General features: G+C 43.6%; 1 protein-coding gene across 1 annotated transcript in view; it reads left to right on the forward strand.

The window, feature by feature from the left end:
- LOC139154916 (polyunsaturated fatty acid lipoxygenase ALOX15B-like) overlaps window positions 1-23,444 on the forward strand; it is a 47,127-nt gene extending 23,683 nt beyond the window's left edge. The window contains exons 7-16 of the mRNA XM_070730019.1: window positions 2,523-2,645; window positions 4,043-4,146; window positions 4,896-5,068; window positions 5,875-6,018; window positions 7,287-7,490; window positions 9,311-9,397; window positions 11,202-11,371; window positions 16,280-16,502; window positions 18,621-18,791; window positions 20,148-23,444. Of these exons, the coding sequence (XP_070586120.1) occupies window positions 2,523-2,645; window positions 4,043-4,146; window positions 4,896-5,068; window positions 5,875-6,018; window positions 7,287-7,490; window positions 9,311-9,397; window positions 11,202-11,371; window positions 16,280-16,502; window positions 18,621-18,791; window positions 20,148-20,327 (1,579 nt within the window). The 3' untranslated portion in view covers window positions 20,328-23,444. The remainder of the gene's footprint in view (window positions 1-2,522; window positions 2,646-4,042; window positions 4,147-4,895; window positions 5,069-5,874; window positions 6,019-7,286; window positions 7,491-9,310; window positions 9,398-11,201; window positions 11,372-16,279; window positions 16,503-18,620; window positions 18,792-20,147) is intronic.
- Window positions 23,445-23,758: the final 314 nt, after the last annotated feature.

Genomic DNA, 23,758 nt, shown 5'->3' on the forward strand with positions numbered 1-23,758 from the left:
GCATCTACTACTCTTTCAGTAAAATAATATTTTCTCACTTTGCTTTTGATCTTTCCCCCAACTAACTTCAGATTGTGTCCCCTTGTTCTTGTGTTCACTTTCCTATTAAAAACACTTCCCTCCTGGACCTTATTTAACCCTTTAACATATTTAAATGTTTCGATCTTGTCCCCCTTTTTCCTTCATAAACATAGATCCATCCTAAGATAAAATACAGGAAATAGTATAAGGGCAGACTAGATGGACCATGAGGTCTTTTTCTGCTGTCAATCTTCTATGTTTCTATATATATAACATTTTGACACGAAATACTGTAAAATATATTGTTTACATTTGTACATATTCTGTATTTTTCTTTTGTCTTGTTTTTTTTTTGTATTTGTATTTTGTATTAGTGGTTTTTTTAACATTGGCAAATTAATAAAGAGTATTAAAAGAGAAAAATTACGAGGGTCACCCGGAATGTAATGTACCACATTTTTTTCTTCGACAATTATTTATTGAACACAATGAAACTTACACACAAGAAAGAATGAGGTTTCTTCTACACTCCCTATTTTTCCATGTAATCTCCGTCCCGTTCTGTGGCCTTTCTCCAGCGAGACACAAGGGCGTGTATGCCCTGTCGGTTCCACTCCTTGTTCTGGTCACGAAGCCTTTTCTGCACTGTGGGAATCACCTCTAGTGGCCTCACCCTCTGTGCCCAGCGACTAACCGTACTTCTGTCGACTGCAGATTCTCCATAAACTCTACACAAACGTTTGTGAATGTTCCCAACGGTTTCTTTCTCCACACTGAGAAATTCAGTGATGACACACTGCTTGTAACGTACATCACTTACAGACGCCATTTCAAAACAGTGCTGCAGCTACACTGTCTGTCTGAAGAAAGGCAAAATTTACACACACACTCCCGACAATTCAAATAATGTATATCTAAAGTTTTGCATTCGTACCGTGACTGTAGGCTGAGAAAAAAAATGTGGTGCATTACTTTCTGGGCGACCCTCGTATACTGCAGACACATTTCATATTACAGTAGTCCCTCACCTATCGCTGGTGTTACATTCCAGACCTGGCCGCGATAGGTGAAATCCGCGATGGGGAATTTATCGACTGATAGTACTTATTTAAGTATTTATATTGTAATTGTTTGGTAAGTTTTCATTGTTTTAAGTGTTTATAAACCCTTCCCACACAGTATTTATTTTAGATACAGTATTTAAATACAGTATTTACAATTTTAGATTATTTTTTTTTTTTAAAAACCTGCCGATCGAGTTCGGCGGGCTGTTTAAATCTGCCGATCGACTTCCTCAGAAACCCGCGATGAAGTGAAGCCGCAGTAGGTGAAACGCGGTATAGCGAGGGACTACTGTATAAGCTGCCTAGAGTCCAATTGAAATTTAAAATGTTCTACAGGTGGCACCTATCGCCAGAAAGACTTCCCAAAAACCTCTCCAATATGTTGGAAGTGTAAAAAAGAAAGAGGCACGTTCTACCACCAATGGTGGACATGCACACAGGCAAAAAAGTTTTGGAATAAAATAACAAATTGGTTAAAAGAAATAGCAAATGAAGAAGTCGAAAAAAAACCAGAATTATATTTATTGGGTATTTTTAATAAAAAAATAGAAAAAGAAGTAAGATACCTAGTTATACATATACTAACAGCTGCCAGAATAGTTTATGCCCAACAGTGGAAAACAGATAAAATACCGGAAGAAAACATAATCATTAAAAAAATACTAGACTGTGCGGAGATGGACAGGCTATCCAAAAGATTAGAGGGAAAAGAAGAATCAGATTACTATAAAACATGGGCAAAATTTTACGATTGGCTAAAAGAAATAAATAAATAAAAATTTATGCAAAGCAACACGTCAAATAAAAGAATTCAAAAATTAATATTATGTAAAAGAAGTGTAATACTCTGATCAAATATCCCCCCCAAAAAGTGGGGAAACTTTCATTTCCCAAATGTTGTATACAGTGTTCCCTCGCTTTTCTTGGGGGATATGTTCCGAGACCCCCCGCGAAAGTCGAATTTCCGCGAAGTAGAGATGCGGAAGTAAATACACTATTTTTGGCTATGAACAGTATCCCAAGCCTTCCCGTAACACTTTAAACCCCTAAATTGCAATTTTACATTCCCTTAGCAACCATTCAGATTATTACTCACCATGTTTATTTATTAAAGTTTATTTTAAAAATATATTTATTAAAGGCAGACGAAAGTTTGGCGATGACATATGACGTCATTGGGCGGGAAAAACCATGGTATAGGGGAAAAACGCGAAGTATTTTTTAATTAATATTTTTGAAAAACCGTGGTATAGACTTTTCGCGAAGTTCGAACCCGCGAAAATCGAGGGAACACTGTATATATGTTTTTATGTATGTTTTTTTCTTTTGTCTTGTATGTAAAATAAAATTTGAAAAAAAGAAAAAAAAAAGAAATTGGGCGGCATATAAATTGCACAAATTCCACGAATAAATAAATATTTTCTTTTAAAATCCAAGGTGGGGGGAATTCGCTCCCGGCATGCCCCAGTGCGTGGCGGTAGAAACCGTGGAGGAGATAAACACCAACATCAAGTTCTCCTTAACCAAGATGAGCACTTTCCTGGCGCGTTCGAAACTGACGTGAGTCTCGGGGGGGGAAAAACTTGGTAGTTCAGGGTTGAACTGGGGAGGCCTTGGTGCTAAACCTGAGTTGGGTGGTTTTCTTTGTGGGCATTTGGTGGACCCAACTCGGGATTGTCATCAGTGCTAGGAGAGGAAGAGGAGGAGGAAGGTGACTGTGGGATCGTTGGGGGTCTCTTAACATGGTGGTTTCCATGCAAACATTTTATGACCCAACTGGGAAACAGGAGGAAAAATAAAAGGGAGTGGGGTTTTTGGAGTGGAGGAGGAAAGAAGGAGTCCTCGGGGAGTGGGTCGCATACAAATTTAATTAATAAATAATAAATAGATATATAAAGGTGTTCTGTCGGGCTCTCTGGTAGACTCCTCCCAAAAATTCACAGGTACAAATTTCAGACACACACACACGTTTGAAAATTCAAAACAATGTTCTTTACAATGAAAATTCACTTAAACGAAGCCCTCTTTTTGTATAGCAAAGAGCCCTCGTCTCCAAACAAACTGGTAATTGGTACAAGTCCCTTATCAGTTCTGTGATACTTAGCTTGCAGCAGTAAGGCAATTCACAGTCCTTCTTCTTTCACAAAGTGAAACACACTTTGCTCTGGTTTAGTTTCAAAGCGGGGAAAAATCAGCACACAAAAAGTCAAAGTCAGTAAAGCAGTCACGAAACACAACGATCAGATAATCCTCCCCAATGGCCAAACCCACAGGCTGCTCTTTATAGCAGCCTCACTAATGACCACAGCCCCACCCAACCACAGGTGGCCTCATTTTCTTTGATAATAATCTCTCAGTTGTTGCTGCCTATGCATCGCTCTCCGCATGCGTGGCTGTATCATTAACTCTTGTTCTGAATCCAAGGAGGAGCTAGATAATCAATCTCCTTCTGAGCTGTCTGCCCCACTCTCCTCCTCCCTGTCACTCATGTCTTCTTGGTCAGAGGAGCCTTTATCAGCAGATTCCACCGGGGGCAAAACAGGCCTGCAGCATGTGGATGTCTCCCCCACATCCACAGTCCTTGGGGCAGGAGCAGGGCCAGAGCTAACCACAACAAAAGGAGAGGAAGAAGACTATGGGGTCCTTGGTGTTCTCTGAGTTTGGTGCTTTTCTTAGAAGATATTTTCATAGCTCAACTAGGTAACATCTTCAGTGGCAGAATGGAATGTGGTTTGTGAGGAGGAGGAGGAGAGGAGGAAGAGGTGGATAAGGAGAGGAAGAAGCGTGGAGGAGGAGGAGGAAAAGGTAGAGGAGGAGAGGAGGAAGAGGAAGAGAAGAAGGAGGGGAGAAAGAGTGGAGGAGGAGGAGAAAGAGAGGATTTGTATTTACTTCCTCCGTGAAGAAAAATGGTTAACCCTGCTCAGTACGTCTCCCCTTCTTTCTCTTTTGCTCCGCAGACGGTTGGAGTTCAAGTTAAAAGGCTTAATGAGTTACCACAATTCCTGGAAGAGACTGGAGGACATCCGAAAGGTGTTCTGGTTCAACAAGACCTTGGTTTCAGGTTGGTATCAGAGGAGAAGGACAAGAGAAGGAAAAATACAGGGGTTGGCTAAAAACGCGTGAAAGAAATAGGAGGATGATAAGTGTCATGTTTGTCTTTTTATGGAAAATCTAATAAAGTTTATTTAAAAAAAAAAGAAACAGAAACATAGGCAGGAAAAGACCTCATGGTCCATCTAGTCCCTCCTTATACTATTTCCTGTATCTTATTTTAGGATGGATATATGTTTATCCCAGGCAGGTTTAAATTCAGTTCCTGTGGATTGACCAACCATGTCTTGTAGAAGTTTGTTCCAAGCATCTACTACTCTTTCAGTCAAATAATATTTTCTCCTGTTGCTTTTGATCTTTCCCCCAACTAACTTCAGATTGTGTCCCCTTGTTCTTGTGTTCACTTTCCTATTAAAAACACTTCCCTCCTGGACCTTATTTAACCCTTGAACATATTTCATTGTTTCGATCATGTCCCCCCTTTCCCTTCTGTCCTCCAGACTCTACAGATTGAGTTCATGAAGTCTTTCCTGATACGTCTTATGCTTAAGACCTTCCACCATTCTTGTAGCCCGTCTTTGGACCCCTTCAATTTTGTCCATATCTTTTTGTAGGTGAGACCTCCAGAACTGGACACAGTATTCCAAATGGGGTCTCACCAGCGCTCTATACAGCGTTTAAGATCTTCGGAGTGATCTCCAATATAACCCATCAGAAAGTCCCCCTCTTTTTGCTCACAAGTTTCCTCTGATCCTCCAGAGTATGTCGCAGACCACTGGCTAGAAGACGCCTTCTTCGGCTACCAATATCTGAACGGGGTCAACCCTTTGGTGATTGAGAAGTGCACGGAAATCCCGGAGAACTTCCCCGTGACCCAGGAGATGGTGGCCGAGTCCCTTGGAAAAGCCACCACTCTCTCAGAAGAAGTGCAGGTGACCGGGCTGTGATGTGTAGTTTTGTGGTTGTGTTTCTCAAAGAACCTCACTGGGGTTGGGTTGACCTGGTGACTTTCTCGATGGAGGAAATGGGGAATCTCCAGGGAGAGTCAATAGGGGAAAGGTTGTGGTTGCGACTTCACACTGGAAGCCGCCCTCTTGACCTTCTGAACTTCCTGAAGCCCCCATCTTGATCTTTTGATCTTTCTGAAGCTATTGTCTTGTCCTTCTCATTGTCTTGAAGCCACCCTCTTGGTCTCCTGAACTTTCCCCACGGACACACAGAAACATCTTGTAATGGGCTGCATTTTAGACAGTGGGGGTTGGCCGATTTTCAGATGATGGCAAGAAACTCCCTGACTTCTTTCTTTCTTTCTTCCTTCCTCTCTTTCTCCTTCCTTCCTTCCTTCCTCCCTTTCTTCCTTATTCTCTCCTCTCTCTCTTTTTCTTTCCTTCTTTCTTTCTTCCTCTCTTTTCCTCTTTCCTATCTTTCCGTCCCCTTTTTTCTTCCTTCCTTATTCTCCCACTCTCTCTTCCCCCTTTCCTTCTTTCTTTCTTTCTTTCTTTCTTTCTCTTCCTCCTCTCTTTCTTTCTGTCTTCCTTTCTTTCTTCTTTTGTCTATCATTCTGTCTCTTTCTATCTCTTTTCCTGTTTCTTTCTTTCTCTTTCTTTCTTTTACTCTCTGTCTCTTTCTTTCTTTCTTTCTTTCTTTCTTTCTCTGCCTCTCTTTTTTTCTGTCTCTTTCTCCATCTCTGTCTTTTTCTCTCTTCCTCCTTCCCTCCCTCTCTCTCTTCTGTTTAAAGAAGGGGAACATCTTCATCGTGGACTACAAGGTCCTCCAAGGAATCCCGACCAACGTCATCCAAGGCGAACCGCAGTATCTGGCTGTGCCTTTGTGCCTCTTTCACCAGACGTCTTCTGGGAATCTCGTGCCGATAGCAATCCAGGTAAAACAAAACTCTGAAAACTGATTGTAAGTCACTTTTTTCTGTGCCGTTGTGTTTTTGAACGGTCACTAAACAGAGGTTTGTAAGTGGACGACTGTCTAGAACTCTCCACTCTTCTATAAATCATTGTTGTCATTTTAAGGACCCCCATAATGTTGTAAGCCACCCCGGGGGGCATGTAAATCCAAACAAACAAACAAATAAACAATCCCTTGCATAGGGGTGGAGTCTGTGCAACTGAATGGACCTAGCAGAGTTTTTTCAATGGCTGGATGCTCTTCCCTGTCACCAATGTGGAGTTTTGTTCAGCAGATATATATTCTCAGGGTGCCCAGAAAGAGAAAAATATTTGCCGTCTACTTAGTGTTCTGTCGGGCTCTCTGGTAGACTCCTCCCAAAAATTCACAGGTACAAATTTCAGACACACACACACGTTTGAAAATTCAAAACAATGTTCTTTATAATGAAAATTCACTTAAACCAAGCCCTCTTTTGGGATAGCAAAGAGCACTCGTCTCCAAACAAACTGGTAATTTGTACAAGTCCCTTATCAGTCCTGTGATACTTACCTTGCAGCTGTGAGGCAATTCACAGTCCTTCTTCTTTCACAAAGTGAAACACACTTTGCCCCGGTTTAGTTTCAAAGCGGGGAAAAATCAGCACACAAAAGGTCAAAGTCAGCAAAGCAGTCATGAAACACCACGATCAGATAATCCTCCACAATGGCCAAACCCACAGGCTGCTCTTTATAGCAGCCTCACTAATGACCACAGCCCCACCCAACCACAGGTGGCCTCATTTTCTCTGATAATAATCTCTCAGTTGTTGCTGCCTATGCATCGCTCTCCTCATGCGTAGCTGTATCATTAACTCTTGTTCTGAATCCAAGGAGGAGCTAGATAATTGATCTCCTTCTGAGCTGTCTGCCCCACTCTCCTCCTCCCTGTCACTCATGTCTTCTTGGTCAGAGGAGCCTTCATCAGCAGATTCCACCGGGGGCAAAACAGGCCTGCAGCATGTGGATGTCTCCCCCACATCCACAGTCCTTGGGGCAGGAGCTGGGCCAGAGCTAACCACAACACTTAGTCTACTTAGGATTGAGCCTCCTGATTGGGAGGTGAGAGCGCCACCTCTAGGCCACTGTGACACTCCTGTCCGCTGTTCTATAAATAATTTTCCGACAATTAGTGACGCGTCAAGGGTGAGGACATGTCGTTTTTCAGCCTTCTTGCTCATTCGTCCCTTTTCTTCCTTCTTCCTTCTCGTAGCTCAGCCAAACTCCCGGTGCCGAGAGTCCGATTTTCCTCCCCAGTGACCCACAGTGGGATTGGACCTTGGCTAAGATGTGGGTCCGCAACGCCGATTTCCACGTCCACCAGAACATCTCCCACCTCCTGAAGACCCACCTGATGGCGGAGATCTTCACCATGGCCACGCTGCGGCACCTGCCCATGTGCCACCCACTGTTCAAGGTAAGGGACAAGCACAGCGCGTATTCAGCCGGTTCGGACCATTTAGCCCGAACCGGTAGCGGAAATCACAGGTGGGGCCACCCCGACTCTATTTTGTCTTATTTTGGCACGTTTTTCAGGCTGGGCACATGTGCGGACTGGTGGTAACATATTGTGAAACCCACTGCTAGGCACAAGGGTCATTGGGTTTTTTTTCATGTGAATTGTGAAGCGGGCAAACGGGAATATTGTCACAGGATTCCCAAAAATGCGAGGTTTGGGGTGGCAGTTCTTGAAACGAATACAACTAGAATAGAATGGAACGAAATGGAATGGAATGGAATGGAACAGAACAGAATAGAATGGAATTCTTTATTGGCCAAGTGTGATTGGACACACAAGGAATTTGTCTTTGGTGCAGATGCTCTCAGTGTACATAAAAGAAAAGAGACATTTGTCAATAATAGAATAGAATAGAGTAGAATAGAATATAATTCTTTATTGGCCAAGTGTGATTGGACACACAAGGAATTTGTCTTGGTGCAGATGCTCTCAGTGTACATAAAATAAGAGATACATTTGTCAAGTATCATGTGATACAACACTTAATGATTGTCATAAGGGTTAAATAAGCAATGAAGAAACAATCAATATTAATAAAAATCTTAAGGATACAAGCAACACATTACAGTCATACAGTCATCAATGGGAGGAAATGGGTGATAGGAATGATGGAAAAAAACTAGTAGTAATGGTAGTGCAGACTTAGTAAATAGTTTGACAGTGTTGAGGGAACTGTTTGTTTAGCAGAGTGATGGCATTCAGGGAAAAACTTGTTCTTGTGTCTGGTTGTCTTGGTGTGCAGGGCTCTGTAGCGTCATTTTGAGGGTAGGAGTTGAAACAATTTATGTTCAGGATGCGAGGGGTCAGTCAATATTTTCACGACCCTCTTTTTGACTCGTGCAGTATACAGGTCCTCGATGGAAGGCAGATTGGCAGCAGTTGTTTTTTCTGCAGTTCTGATATAATTCCAACTAAGCTTAATACACAACTTGATTTGGAATAACGAGGGACACCTTGTTCAAATAGTGACCCAAATAATAATTAAGCCATAGCGAAAAGAAGCAAGATAGTCCCAATAGTGATAAGGTGCAGGTCCCAAAATATCTGGAGCATCTCTCGAATCCCATCGGCATTGACAAAATCCCCATCGGTCAATGGTGAAAGGAAGGAAAAGTGGGAACGGCATTGACAGAATTCCGGTCGGTCAATTGCAAAAGGCATCTTGACTTGGAATAGCATCGAAAAAAATCTTAGTCAATTGCAAAAAGAACTTTGCTCAGAAGGACATTGACAGAATTCCCACTGGTCAATTGCTTGACCTGGAACAGCACTGACAAAGTCTCCTTCAGTCAACTGCAAAAGGTATAGTAACTTGACTTGAATGGCATTGACAAAATCCCTGTCCATCAATTGCAAAAAAACCATTTTGTTTGGAATGACGTTGACAGACTCTTGGTCAATTGCAGAAGGCAGCTTGATTGAGAAAGTATTGACAGTCAATTGCAGCTTGATTGAGAAGCGCCCAGTCAATTGGATCTTTGGTTGATCTAATTCTGGAAGGTGCAAATCTAGGTTTCCTGTTCACCTGACAGGTGTCAGATATGTCATGTACTTTCCACATTGGGTGGGGTTAGTCACAGGTTGTGATGGCCACCTTGTGATCTCCCGTTAGAAGCTCTGAATCATCAGCCTCTCTTGACGTCCATAGTCTCCAAGAACCTTCTCTAACTCAAGGACTAAATGTCTTCCTTGCTTCTCCTCTTCCTCTTCCTCTGCAGCTCCTGATTCCACACATAAGATACACACTCCAGATCAACATATTAGCCAGGATCCGTCTGATCAAGAAAGGTGGCATGATGGATCAGGTAAGGTGGACCTTCTGGGGCAATTTCTCTGCCTGGAAACTTTTCTTTTTATTCCCGCACTTTTCTACTCCTCCTCCTCTTTTTGGATTCTACAAGCAGCAGACACACTGAGAAAAGTTGCATTTGAGCAACAGTCAAGCTCATATCGAGTTTCAGTTCATTCAGTGTCTATCCATTCATTTAATGGAGTTATACGAGTACTGATAAAGCTTCCCAGAGCCCTTTGTGAGGGAGATGGATGGCTAAGAAGCTGGATAGATGATGGATGGTAGGTAGGCAGAGAGAGAGAGAGAGAGAAGGATGAAGCTTAATAGATGATGGGTTGATGGGTAGAGAGATGGATGGATGGATAGGTAAGTAGGTAAGTAGGTAGGAAGAGAGATGGATGGAGCTTGATAGAGGATGGATGGATGGATGGATGGATGGATGGATGGATGGATGGATGGATGCATGGGTGCATGGATGCATGGATAGGTGCATGGATGGATGCATGGATGGAGAGATATGGATGATAGATATGTAGGTAGAAATATGGATGGATGGATGGGTAGCAAGATAAATAGGTAGGTAGGTAGGTAGGTAGGTAAAGGGATGGAGCTTGATAGATAATGGATGGATGAATGCATACAGATGGATGATAGGTATGTAGGTAGAAATGGATGGAGCTTAGATGATGGATGCATAGGTAGAGAGATAGATGGATAAATAAGTAGGTGGGTAGGTAGGTAGAAAAATTGATGGAGCTTGATAAATGATGGATGGAGGGATGGAGGGATATGGATGATAGGTATGTAGGTAGAGATGGATAGAGCTTAGATGTTAGATTCAAATCTCATCACCGGCTCATGGTTGACTCAGCCTTCCATCCTTCCGAGGTGGGTAAAATGAGGACCCGGATTGTGGGGGCAATAGGCTAGCTCTGTTAAAAAGTGCTATTGCTAACATGTTGTAAGCCGTCCTAAGTCTAAGAAGGGCGGCATAAAAATCAAATAAATAAATAGATAGGGAGGGAGGGAGGGAGATAGATGAATAGGTAGGTAAGTAGGTAGGTAGGTAGGTAGAGAAATGGATAGAGCTTGATAGATGTTGGGTGGATGGATGGATAGGTAAGAAGGTAGGTAGGTAGAGAGATGGATGGAGCTTGATAGAGGATGGATGGATGGATGGAGAGAGATGTATGATAGGTATGTAGGTAGAGATGAATGGATAGGTAGAGAGAGAGATAGATTAGGTAGGTAGGTAGAGAAATGGATGGAGTTTCATAGATGATGGATGGAGGGGTAGGTAAGCAGGCTGAGGTAGATAAGTAGAGGAGATGGATGGAGCTTGATAGATGATAGTCAGATGGACAGATAGAAAGGTGGGTAGATAAGTAGATAGAGAAATAGATGGAGTTTGATAGATGATGGACGGTCTGATAGACAGATAAACAGTGATTTATGAATGGTCCTACTAGTTACAAATCATCAAGCATCCCAAATGGGTCAAGTGATTAAAATTCAGGCGCTTGGCCACCAGCATGTATTTATGACACTTGCAGTGTCCTGGGAAAGGGAGAGGGGAAAGGGTTTCCTGCTTTTGAGACCTTCCAATGAGCGAAGTCAGTGGGGGAATCCAGATTCACTTAAAACTACAGCACTCACTTAAACCTTGGCAGAAATTCCTTTAACAGTTGTGGCGAGCAAGGCTACTAAACAGGGATAGAACCACACCTCTGTTGCTTGGCAACGAAACGTTTAAGCTAAATTTTGGCCCTATGTCGAAGACTTCCTGTGAGCAACTCAACCTTCTCCCTCTCTCGCAGGCCACTTCCGCTGGGTTTGATGGAATTGGTGCCTTGGTTACCCGAGGGTATCAGCAGTTGACCTACTCTTCGCTATGCTTGCCAGAGGACCTCCGGGACCGTGGAGTCGGCTCTGTGGCCAACTATTATTATCGAGATGATGCCACCAAGATCTGGGCTGCCATTGAGAAGTAAGATCTTTGTCTTGGGTTTCGGAACACGTTCTCTGAAGTCTCCATGATCAACCACTCAGTTTTCTTGGGAACCGTTAGAAATTCTGTTTATATGTATAGCATCCCAGATCAAACAGAGAGGACATAGAAACATAGAAACATAGAAGACTGACGGCAGAAAAAGACCTCCTGGTCCATCTAGTCTGCCCTTATACTATTTCCTGTATTTTATCTTAGGATGGATATATGTTTATCCCAGGCATGTTTAAATTCAGTTCCTGTGGATTGACCAAGAACGTCTGCTGGAAGTTTGTTCCAAGGATCTACTACTCTTTCAGTAAAATACCGTATTTTTCGCTCTATAAGACGCACCTGCTGATAAGACGCACCTAGTTTTTAGAGGAGGAAAATAGAAAAAAAATATTTTGAGCCAAAAAGTAGGCTAAAATATTTATTACAATAACACTGCCCTAGGGGAATTGGGAAAATATACAAACAAGCCCCCCTCTCTCTTTCTTTCTATCTCTCCCTCTTTCTCTCTACCTTTCTTTCTCTTTCTCTCTCTCCCTTTCTCTGTCCCTCTCTTTCTTTCTCTCTGTCCCTCTCTTTCTTTCTCTCTGTCCCTCTTTCTTTCTCTCTGTCCCTCTCTTTCTTTCCCTCTGTCCCTCTCTTTCTTTCTCTCTGTCCCTCTCTTTCTTTCCCTCTGTCCCTCTCTTTCTTTCTCTCTGTCCCTCTCTTTCTTTCTCTCTGTCCCTCTCTTTCTTTCTCTCTGTCCCTCTCTTTCTTTCTCTCTGTCCCTCTCTTTCTTTCTCTCTGTCCCTCTTTCTCTCTCTCTGTCCCTCTTTCTTTCTCTCTGTCCCTCTCTTTCTTTCTCTCTGTCCCTCTTTCTTTCTCTCTGTCCCTCTTTCTTTCTCTCTCTTATCTCTCCTTCTCTCACTCACTCTCTTTGTATCTCTCTCTTTCTCTCTCTCCTTCTCTATCTCTCCCTCTTTCTTTCTCCCCCTTTCTATCTCTCCTCTCCCTTTCTCTGTCCCTCTATTTCTTTCTCTCTGTTCTTCTCTTTCTTTCTCTCTGTCCCTCTTTCTTTCTCTCTCTTCTCTCTCCTTCTCTCACTCACTCTCTTTGTATCTCTCTCTTTCTCTCTCTCCTCTATCTCTCCCTCTTTCTCTCTCCCCCTTTCTATCTCTCCTCTCCCTTTCTCTGACCCTCTCTTTCTTTCTCTCTGTTCTTCTCTTTCTTTCTCTCTGTCCCTCTTTCTTTCTCTCTGTCCCTCTCTTTTTCTCTGTCCCTCTCTTTCTTTCTCTCTGTCCCTCTTTCTTTCTCTCTGTCCCTCTCTTTCTTTCTCTCTGCCCCTCTCTTTCTTTCTCTCTGTCCCTCTCTTTCTTTCTCTCTGTCCCTCTCTTTCTTTCTCTGTCCCTCTTTCTTTCTCTGTCCCTCTCTTTCTTTCTCTCTGTCCCTCTCTTTCTTTCTCTCTGTCCCTCTCTTTCTTTCTCTCTGTCCCTCTTTCTTTCTCTCTCTTATCTCTCCTTCTCTCACTCACTCTCTTTGTATCTCTCTCTTTCTCTCTCTCCTTCTCTATCTCTCCCTCTTTCTCTCTCCCCCTTTCTATCTCTCCTCTTCCTTTCTCTCTCTTTCTTTCTCCCTTATTTTTTCTGTTTTTCTGCTGTGGGCGGTTTAGGGCCCCTCAAACCCCGACGACCTCGCCCCCGGATCCTGTCCGGGACAGGGCAGCTTCCTCTGACAGGCGCCGCGCGGGGCCGAGGGGGCTCAGCAGGAGGCGCAGCGGCGGGCGGAGAGAGGGAAGGGGGGGCAGCGGCGTCCCTCCTAGCCTTGGCGGGCCGCCCGACCCTCCCCACCTCTTGCAAATGCGGCGGGCGGCGGGGGGAGAGCGAGGAGCCGGCTCCGGCGGGCGCGGGGCTTGGCTGGCTGGCTGGCGTGGGGGGCGCTGCTGGTGGTGCGAAGGGAGACCCTCCTCCGGGAGGGAGGGGGCCAGGCAGCAGCTAGCCAGCCGAGTTCGCAGCGAAACTTTGCACAGGCGGCGGCTGGCTGCGAGCGACTGGCTGGGTTTTGGGTCTTAAGCGATTCCCGTAGCCTTCCCAAAGGCTCGGAATCGCCAACGCTCCTCCGGTGCCGCTCCGCCTCCTAAACCTGCGGGGTGGAGGCATCCCCCGGCCCAGCACTTCCGGAGGCCGAAAGGCGCGGCTCTCTTCGGGGTTGGGAAGAGGAGAGGCGGCGACAGAGGCGGCGGTCTCCAGATGAGTATATCGCCGCCGCCCCCCTCTGCTCCAGCGCCTCCCCCCCCCTCCCTGCCTGCATCTTCGCTCCATAAGACGTGGCTGATTTTTCATCCTACTTTGGGATGAAAAAAACTGCGTCTTATGGAGCGAAAAATACGGTAATATTTTCTCACGTTGCTTTTGATCTTTCCCCCAACTAACTTCAGATTGTGTCCCCTTGTTCTTGTGTTCACTTTCCTAGTAAAAACACTTCCCTCCTGGACCTTATTTAACCCTTTAACATATTTAAATGTTTCGATCATGTCCCCCCTTTTCTTTCTGTCCTCCAGACTCTACAGATGGAGTTCATGAAGTCTTTCCTGATACGTTTTATGCTGAAGACCTTCCACCATTCTTGTAGTCTGTCTTTGGACCCATTCAATTTTGTCAATATTTTTTTGTAGGTGAAGTCTCCAGAACTGAACACAGTATTCCAAATGTGGTCTCACCAGCGCTCTATATAGCGGGATCATAATCTCCCTCTTCCTGCTTGTTATACCTCTAGCTATGCAACCAAGCATCCTACTTGCTTTCCCTACCACCTGACTGCCCTGTTCACCCATTTTGAGACTGTCAGAAATCACTACCCCTAAATCCTTCTCTACTGAAGTTTTTGCTAACACAGAACTGCCAATACAATACTCAGATTGAGGATTCCTTTTCCCCAAGTGCATTATTTTACATTTGGAAACATTCAACTGCAGTTTCCATTGCTTTGACCATTTATCTAGTAAAGCTAAATCATTTACCATATTACAGACGCCTCCTGGAATATCAACCCTATTGCACACTTTAGAGTCATGGGCAAATAGGCAAACCTTCCCTACCAAACCTTCCCCTATGTCACTCACAAACATATTAATAAGAATATGACCCAGAACAGACCCTTTATTTATTTTTATCCATTTGTCCAATACACAAGTATACACAAGTATATAGGAAGAAAATAGACATGTTGTAATATATATAAGGGTAAAGTGAACTTAGAGGAGAGGATAAATGAAAGAAAGAGAATATATATGATAAGTGAGAGAAAGGAAAGACAATTGGACAGGGGCCGAAAGGCACACCAGTGCACTTATGTACGCCCCTTACTGGCCTCTTAGGAACCTGGAGAGGTCAATCGTGGAGAGTCTAAGGGAGAAGTCGCCATTAACAATAACTCTCTGATGTCTACACTTCAGTCACCATGTGTTTTACTGCTTAACTGTCTTAATAGGAAACAGGAAAGTCTACTTACTACAAAAGAAGGTAGAGCATACACAGTTGATCCAAATTTGTAAACACTGCCATCTGCTGGCGGAATACAACTGTGGTTGTTAGTCATAAAATACATTTTAACCAAATGTATTCTGACAGGAACACAATGTCTAAACATCTTGCTATTGATGTCTTCTTCCAAATAAAAACTTGGTATTTCTTGATAGCCTTCCATACGAATCTAACCTGCATCAACCCTGCTGGGCTTTTTCATATTAGCTCAGGTCCACCCAGAGGGGACACATACAGGTAGTCATTGGGGGTTTTTTTGTTTATTTTATTTTATTTTATTTTATTTTATTTTATTTTATTTTATTTTATTTTATTTTATTTTATTTTATTTTATTTTATTTTATTTTATTTTATTTTATTTTATTTTTTTATCTATCTATCATTCATTCATTCATTTATTTATTTAATTTGTATGCCGCCCCTCTCCGCAGACTCGGGGCAGCTCCCAGCAACAGAAAACAATATATAATACAAATTCAATAATTAGAAAGCTAAAAATCCATAATTTAAAAACCATGCACACAACATACCATACATAAACAGTATAAGCCTGGGGAAGTTATCTCAGTTCCCCCATGTCTGACGGCAGAGGTGGGTTTTAAGGAGTTTACGAAAGGCAAGGAGGGTGGGGGCAGTTCTAATCTCAGGGCGGAACTGGTTCCAGAGGGTCGGGGCCGCCACAGAGAAGGCTCTTCCCCTGGGACCCGCCAGACGACATTGTTTAGTCGACGGGACCCGGAGAAGGTCAACTCGCTGTGGCAGAAGGCGGTCCCGGAGATATTCTGGTCCGATGCCATGAAGCGCTTTATAGGTCAAAACCAACACTTTGAATTGTGACCGGAAATTGATTAGTTTTTGAAGAACTACTCAACCACACACAGATATACTAACCTGAATTTACTAAGCAGAAGGGCGGCATAAAAATTGAATGAATGAATGAATGAATGAATGAATGAATGAATGAATGAATGAATGAATAAATAAATAAATAAATAACATATTCTGATAAACAGTCTAAAGTCATACACATAATAATCAGAATATTGATCCAAATATTAACAAGTACATAGCCTTTCTTACCAATTGCCTTTGTCATAATCAGCAAACAAAGAAATGAAGCCTAAACACATTTTAGCTGTAATACATGACTACAATACAGAGAGATTGCAGAGAAAATGCAGAGCATACCTAACAATGAGTGACCATTAACAGCAAGTAGCTGGACAAAGAGAAACAGAGAGGGCGACTCAGAGAAATAAGCCATAAACTCTAGCTCCCTCTTGTGGCAGTCTGCAACACCTGCAGCCGATATATTGCCAACCCAACAGTTATGGGCAGAATCCTAACAACTTTCAACCTACTCACCTTGTTCTTCCAGCTTCGTGACAGGCTTTGTCAGATACTATTACTGGAATGATGACCGGATCCGAGGAGATCCCGAGCTCCAGGCCTGGAATTCGGAGATCTTCATGGAAGCTTTCCAAAGCCGAGAGGCGTCAGGGGCTCCTTCGACTCTGGCAACTGCGGAAGAGCTCATCAAATTCTTGACCATGGTCATTTTTACCTGTTCAGCCCAGCATGCTGCGGTCAACAGCGGACAGGTGAGAAGCCATCCTACTTTAGATAATAGAATCTCGGAATTGGCAGGGACTTTAGTAAGTATTATAATCAACCCTCTCCTCAACCATGACACCACATAACATTTCAGACAAAGGATTGTCCAATCTCTTCTCAAAATCCTCCAGGGTTGTAGCATCCACAACTTGTGACATTCCACTGGTTAATCATTCTCGCTGTGAAAAAATTCCTCCTTACTTCCAGGTTGCGTCTCTCCTTGAATAGTTTCCATCCATTGCTTCTTGTCTTGCCTTCAGGGGGCTTTGTGGAATAGGTGGATCCCCCAACTCTTCTTTGGGGAAGCCCTTCAAATTTTGGGAGACCAACCGCCAAGCTCCGAGAGCACCAAGGATGCCACAGTCTTCCTCCTCTTCCTCCCCCTCCTCCTCCTCCTCTCCACAAATCTCAATTTCTTCTAGCACTGATGATGTTATCTAGCTGGGTCATGAAACGACTGCAGAAAAACCACCAAGGTCAACAAGCACCAAGGACCCCACAGCCTTCCTCCTCCTCCTCCTCCTCCTCTTCTTCTTCCTCCTCCTTCCCCCTCCAAACCCCATTCCATTCCAGCACTGATGATACTCCCTAATTGGGCCACACCCACTCTGTCACATGTCCCCTGCTACCATTAAGCCACTCCCACAGAACCGGTAGAGGGAAAATTTGAACGTCAACCCTGCCTCTTCACTTCTTTGCGATCTCAAACCTGGAACACGGCCCCAAAATTTCAGTAAAGAAGACCCTCATTGATGACAGAAAAGGTCTAGCCCAGTGATGGCGAACATTTTTTGATTCGTGTGCCAAAAGGGTGTGTGTGTCCACACTCACTTTGCTTCTGCGCATGTGCACAACCCCTCCCTCCCAGGAAACGTACAGGCCTCATTGGAACCTAAGAATGGGGAAAAACGGTCCAACGGACAAACAAGAAGTTTGGAGAAACGGACTTCCGGTTTGCCCGTTGGGATGTTTTTTTGCACTCAGGAGGCTTCAGGGAAGCTCCTCGAAGCCCCAGAGTGCAAAAAACAGTCCAACAAGCAAAACAGAAGACAATTTTTCTGAACTTCTGGTTCACCCGTTGGGCCATTTTTCTCACTCTGGGGCTTCAGGAAGCTTCCCTAAAGCCTCCAGAGGGTGAAACAGTCTTCTACAAGGCTGAAAATCAGCAGGCCAGGGCACGCATGCACACTGGAGCTGACACAGGGCATGCAAGGCTATGGCTCCGCGTGCCACCTGTGGCATGAGTGCCCTAGGTTTGCTATCACTGGTCTAGCCAGTCTAATACTGTTCTGTCGAGCTCTCTGGTAGAATCCTCCCCTAAAATGCACAGATACAATTTCAGACACACACACGTTTGAAAATTCAAAACAATGTTCTTTATACCGAAAATGCAAATAAACAGAGCACTCTTTTGGTATAGCAAAGAACACTCGTCTCCAAACAAACTGGTAATTTGTACAAGTCCCTTATCAGTTCTGTGATACTGTACTTAGCTTGCAGTGTGAGGCAATTCACAGTCCTTCTTCTTTCACAAAGTGAAACACACTTTGCTCTGGTTTAGTTTCAAAGCGGGGGAAAATCAGCACACAAAAGATCAAAGTCAGCAAGGCAGGCACGAAACACAACAATCAGATAATCCTCCACAATGGCCAAACCCACAGGCTGCTCTTTATAGCAGCCTCACTAATTATTCCAGCCCCACCCAACCACAGGTGGCCTCATTTTCTTTGATAATAATCTCTCAGTTGTTGCTGCCTATGCATCGCTCTCCGCATGCGTGGCTGTATCATTAACTCTTGTTCTGAATCCAAGGAGGAGCTAGATAGTTGATCTCCTTCTGAGCTGTCTGCCCCACTCTCCTCCTCCCTGTCACTCATGTCTTCTTGGTCAGAGGAGCCTTCATCAGCAGATTCCACCGGGGGCAAAACAGGCCTGCAGCATGTGGATGTCTCCCCCACATCCACAGTCCTTGGGGCAGGAGCTGGGCCAGAACTAACCACAACAAATACCTTTCATTTTTATTTACAGGAACCCCTGCTCTTATCATGCAGGTTGGGTGTTGCAATTCTTAACTCTCGTAACTTCTTTCTCTCTCTTGTTCTCAGTTTGACTTCGGCGCCTGGATGCCCAACATCCCCCCGACCATGAGGAAACCCCCGCCTACTGTGAAGGGCTCTGCGTCCCTGGAGGGCATCCTTGAGACCATTGCACCGGTCAGCATCACCTGCATTGCTCTCTCTTCCCTCTGGCTCCTGAGCAATGAAGCCGGGGATCGGGTAAGTGGCCGGGAATCAGATCCAGAGAAGTGAAATAATTTGGGAGTTGACCACGGATTTGCTGTTCGATCCCGGAGCTCTCCCAGGGTATTAACTCAGCACAATGAGATATCACAGATTATTTTATTACAGGCATCCACCATAATTCATAATTCTTCTGTAGTGTAATGTTTCCCATTGTTAGGTAAAAAGAGGTTGAATTGTCCTTGGCTCTGCCCTCATTCTGTTCTACATGTTGCTTCTACATGCTGACTTGCTTAGTGAATAACAAAGAACCCGCTGGAATGTGCTCTCCAATTACCCCTCATCCCGGGTCAGAGCCAATAGGAATACACAGATGAGGTCATGTGTAAAACTACATTACCCAGAGTGCAATCTAACTACAATAACACTAATGCAATGTCTTAAAGAAACATGTCTTAATACAAGCTAACTATTTATGTCTGGGGTGACAACACAATAGAGAAATCACTTTGGGGTTTTTATGGATACTGAGAGCTTATTCCATGTGGGTCCAATTACGAAGGAGGGAGGAAAGGGGAAGGAAAGGGGAGGGAGGGAGGGAGGAAGGATGGAAGGAAGGAAAAAAGAGAGGGGAAGGAAGGGAGAGAGGTAAGGAAGGAAGAAAAAGAGAGAAAAGGAGAGAAAGAAAGCAAAGGAAGAAAGGAAGTAAAGGCAGAAAGAAGGAAGGAATGAAAGAAGAAAGAAACAAAAGAATGAAAAAAGGCAAAAGGAGAAATGAAGGCCTTCCATCCTTCCTTCCTTCCCTCCCTCCCTCCCTCTTTCTTTCATTCTTTCTCTCTCTCTTTCTCTCTGTCCCTCCCTTTATCGCAATATTTTCAGGGATGCTGCCAATTATTATTATTATTATTATTATTATTATTATTATTATTATTATTCTATATTCTATATTCTATTTTAAATTTTATTTTATTCTATTCTAAATTCTGTTCTATTCTATTATTATTCTATTCTAATCTCAATTCTATTCTATTCTATTATTATATTCTAAATTCTATTCTATTCTTATTCTCTGCTAAATTCTATTTTATTCTACTAAATTTTATTATATTCTATTCTCTATTCTAAATTCTATTCTATTATTCTATTCTATAATTATTCTTTTCTATTCTATTCTAAATTCTATTCTATTCTTCATTCCAATATTTTCTGTCCCATCCTGCCCTATTTCTCTTCTCCATCCTTTCATCCTATTAATTTCTGTTATTTTCTATCAGAAAAATGGCAGATGGAGCGTCAGGCTAAAGAGCTCGCTGTTGTTCAGGGTGAATGGTACATATGGTATGTGTGTGTTTTGCCGCTTACGGTGTTTTTTTCCTCTTCAATCTTTTCCAGAGGCCTTTAGGGTTCTACCCAGACCGTCATTTTGTGGAAGACGAACCCCAGAGGCTGATGGAGACGTTTCAAAGCCATCTGGTGGACATTTCCGAGCAAATCAACCAGCGGAACCGGTCTTTGGCTCTTCCCTACGAGTACCTCAACCCACCCTACATTGAGAACAGCGTCTCCATCTAGATGTTGGGGAATAGAGACAACAAAATCCAGAGTCCTGGAGTTCAGCACCACCTGATTGGCCCACCCAGCAGGATTCTTTCTGGAACAACGGAGTTGGAAGGGACCTTGAAGGACTTCTAGTCCAACCTGTCCTTGAACAGATGCCATGCGGGACAAACGGCTGACCAGCCTCTTCTCAAAAACTTCCTGTGATGGAGCACCCGCAAGCTCTTGTGGCAGGTAGTTCCACTGGCTCATTGTCTCCACTGAGAGGAATTTCTCCTTAGGCCTAGGTTGCTTCTCAATTAGTTTCTATCTTGTTGTCCTGCCTTCAGGGCCTTTGAAGAATAGGTGGACCCCCTCTACTTTGTGGCAGCCCCCACCCCCAATATTGGAAGACTGCCATCATGTTATCCCTAATCCTTCTCTTCTTTAGACTAGACTAGAGTGTCAAACTCAAGATTGTTTAAATCTGGCCTGCAGGGCTGGCATGGAAATATCAAAGGATCAGCCCACAGTGTGTTTGCTGGCCCCCACCCCTACCCCATGGCCTATTATCAGTCTCCCCAGCCTCCAGCAACACTCTGCCAGCCAAAAACAGTCTGCAGTGGTCATCCTCATGGTCATTTTTGGCCTCCCCAGCCTCCAACAGCACTCTACCAGCCAAAAACAGTATACAGGGGTCCTCTTCATGGTCATTTTTGGCCTCCCCAGCCTCCAACAGCACTCTACCAGCCAAAAACAAGCTGTGTGGGGCCTCCTCATGGCTCATTTTCAGCCTCCATGACCTCCAGCAACACTCTACTGGACAAAAATGGGCCATGTGGAGCCATCTCATGGCCCATTTTTGGCCTCCCTGACTTCCAGCAGCACTGAACCAGCCAAAAATGGGCCACAGGGGGGCTCCTCATGGTCATTTTCAGCCTCCCTGGCCTCTACTGGCCAAAAATGGGCCACACAGGATCTCCTCATGGTCCATTTTCAGCCACCCCAAGCTCCAGCAGCATTCTACTGGCCAAAAATGAGCCACTCAGGACTGCCTCACGGCTCATTTTCGACCAGCAGAGTGTTGCGTGAGGACTGAATTGGCCTGGATTACAATTATGTGGCCTCAAGTAAGTGCCTGACCTGGATATAAAGCCAGCAACCTCCTGTGTTAATACTACAGTTTAATGCTCGATTTTACCTGCTGTAGATCCATTTAAATCTACAATCAACAATCTATCAGTGACAGCTGTTTCTATTTAATATCCTGGAAATTTACCTCCGCCATTTAGGTCTCGTGTTAATCATGTTATTTTATGCTACTGTGTTTATATTATTAGTTGAGCAATAAAAAATACAGTAGTATAAGTAGCTTTTCTGCCTGGAAAAGCTATTTAATATTAAACAAAAGTTTAAGAATAAATTTTTATCTATTTAGACATAAAAAGTTTAGTGGAGTATAAAGAACAAGAGAACAAAGTCTGCCTGTAATATCTGGTAGAAAATATAGGAAAATGATGATAGTAAAGAACTGTGGAAAGAAAGAAGAAAAGGGAGAAAAGGCATTTGACCCTGTGTAAAATGCCCACCATGGCCACACACACACCCTCCAACCCTCCAAGGTCAAATGTGGCTCTCAATGAAATTGAATTTGACACTCAATTTCTAGACCAAAGGCTCTCCAAACATGGTAACTTTAAGCCTTGTGGACTTCAACTCCCAGAATTCCTCAGACACTCTGAGACTTATAGACTCCCAAATCCCAGAATTCCTCTGCTGCTTTGAGACTTGTGGATCCCAACGGCCAGAATTCCCCAGTCACTGAGACTTGTTCCCAGAATTCCTCAGCCACTTTTAAGACTTGTGGGCTTCAGTTCCCAGAATTCCTCAGCCTCTTTTAAATCCTAAAGTGACCGAGGCATTCTGGGAATTGAACTCCACAAGCCTTAAATTTGCCACGTTTGGAGACACGTTCTGGGTGCTACATATGTTTTACTCCTTGGTGGGTTCCCTCAACAAGAGACAGACTTGGTCTGTCATGAAGAATGACTTGGCTTGGGGACAGGGGAATTTGCCCAAGATATCAAAAAAAAACCAAGATGGCAGCTGCCCATCACAAGATCAAATCATTGCAACTCATGTAGTTCATTTAGTGAATGTTCCAAACTTACGACGGCACAGCGGGAAAAAGTGACTTAGGACTTAGCCTCTTTTTTTCCAGACTTGTGTAGCCTCCCCGCGGTCATGTGACCAAAATGCTAGGCAAACACGATTTGTACTTACGACCATTTCCATGTCCCAAGGTCTTCTAATCCTCTTTTGCGACCAACGAGCCCAATTCACTGAACAAAACGGTTGTTGACTGAATAATCAGCTGCACTTTCTTGACACTATGGTGTCAAGAAAGGTTGTAAAACAGGGCAAAATTCACTTAACAGGCATCTTGCTTGAACGTCAGATATGGGGGGCTCTCTAGGGTGGGTGGTCAATTGAGGGCTTACTGCTAAAGAGATTTTTTTGGTGGGGAGACACCTCTGGGCTGGGAACAATAACTTCCACATTTTTTCTTGACTAAGGGTTCAAAATCCTCGGAGTTCTCACAGAGGGGCATTAATTAAATAAAATGGTAATTTTGAATGATAATAAATAATAAATAAATAAAATGGTAAGGGTTAAGTAAAGGATAATACCGGTAGCAACCTATGCTGTCCAAGAATGAAGGCAATTGGCAGGAGCACATCTACCTGTGGTTAGCCCAACTTCAAAGTCTAAAGTCACCACAAGACTAAAAACAGAGCCTGGTTTCTGCCTGAAGCTTCAAATCCAGTTCTTCCAACAAAGACAACCATTTTGTGTAATTGTTGTTTGTGAACTCCGGGATGATTGTGTTGTCACCTGAGTGGTTTTTTAAAAAACTTGTTTCAAGTCGTGCCGGGTTGCAAAAGGGACCGCAACTTGGATCATTTAAGTGCTTGGTTCGGCACAACATCCATTGCAATCTGGATGTGGGTTTCGCCATCACACCGTTTTGTCATTTAAGGGAAGCTGTGTTCTTAATGTTTTAAGGTGTTCGGGGTGTTTTCTCTGTTTTGGATGTGCACGGAAAAGAAAAGCGCTTTTATATTATTTTTTTGAAATAAAAATATGCCTTGGCTCCACGAGGGTGGTGATTTTTTCCTTTCGCAAGCCAGTTTAAAACTCAACAGCCTGGCATATTTATTTGAAAAGAACTGGAGGAAAATGAATCAATAACTTTGGGGCTTGGAAGCTTGAAATTTGGATTCCGAAGATTGATTTAAAGCAACCTTTCCCCCTCCTTGCCTCCAGATTTTAGGGTATTTCTACCAGGGTCCCCTGCTGGAGCAGGAGGGTTGGACTAGATGATCTCCAAGGTCCCATCCAACTCTGCTATTCTGTCATTCAGTTCAAATTCTCCTCTTCTTTTTTTTGTATCATATTTTTTTTTA

This window comes from Erythrolamprus reginae, chromosome Z (assembly GCF_031021105.1).
Source record: "Erythrolamprus reginae isolate rEryReg1 chromosome Z, rEryReg1.hap1, whole genome shotgun sequence".
Taxonomy (NCBI): Eukaryota; Metazoa; Chordata; class Lepidosauria; order Squamata; family Dipsadidae; genus Erythrolamprus; species Erythrolamprus reginae.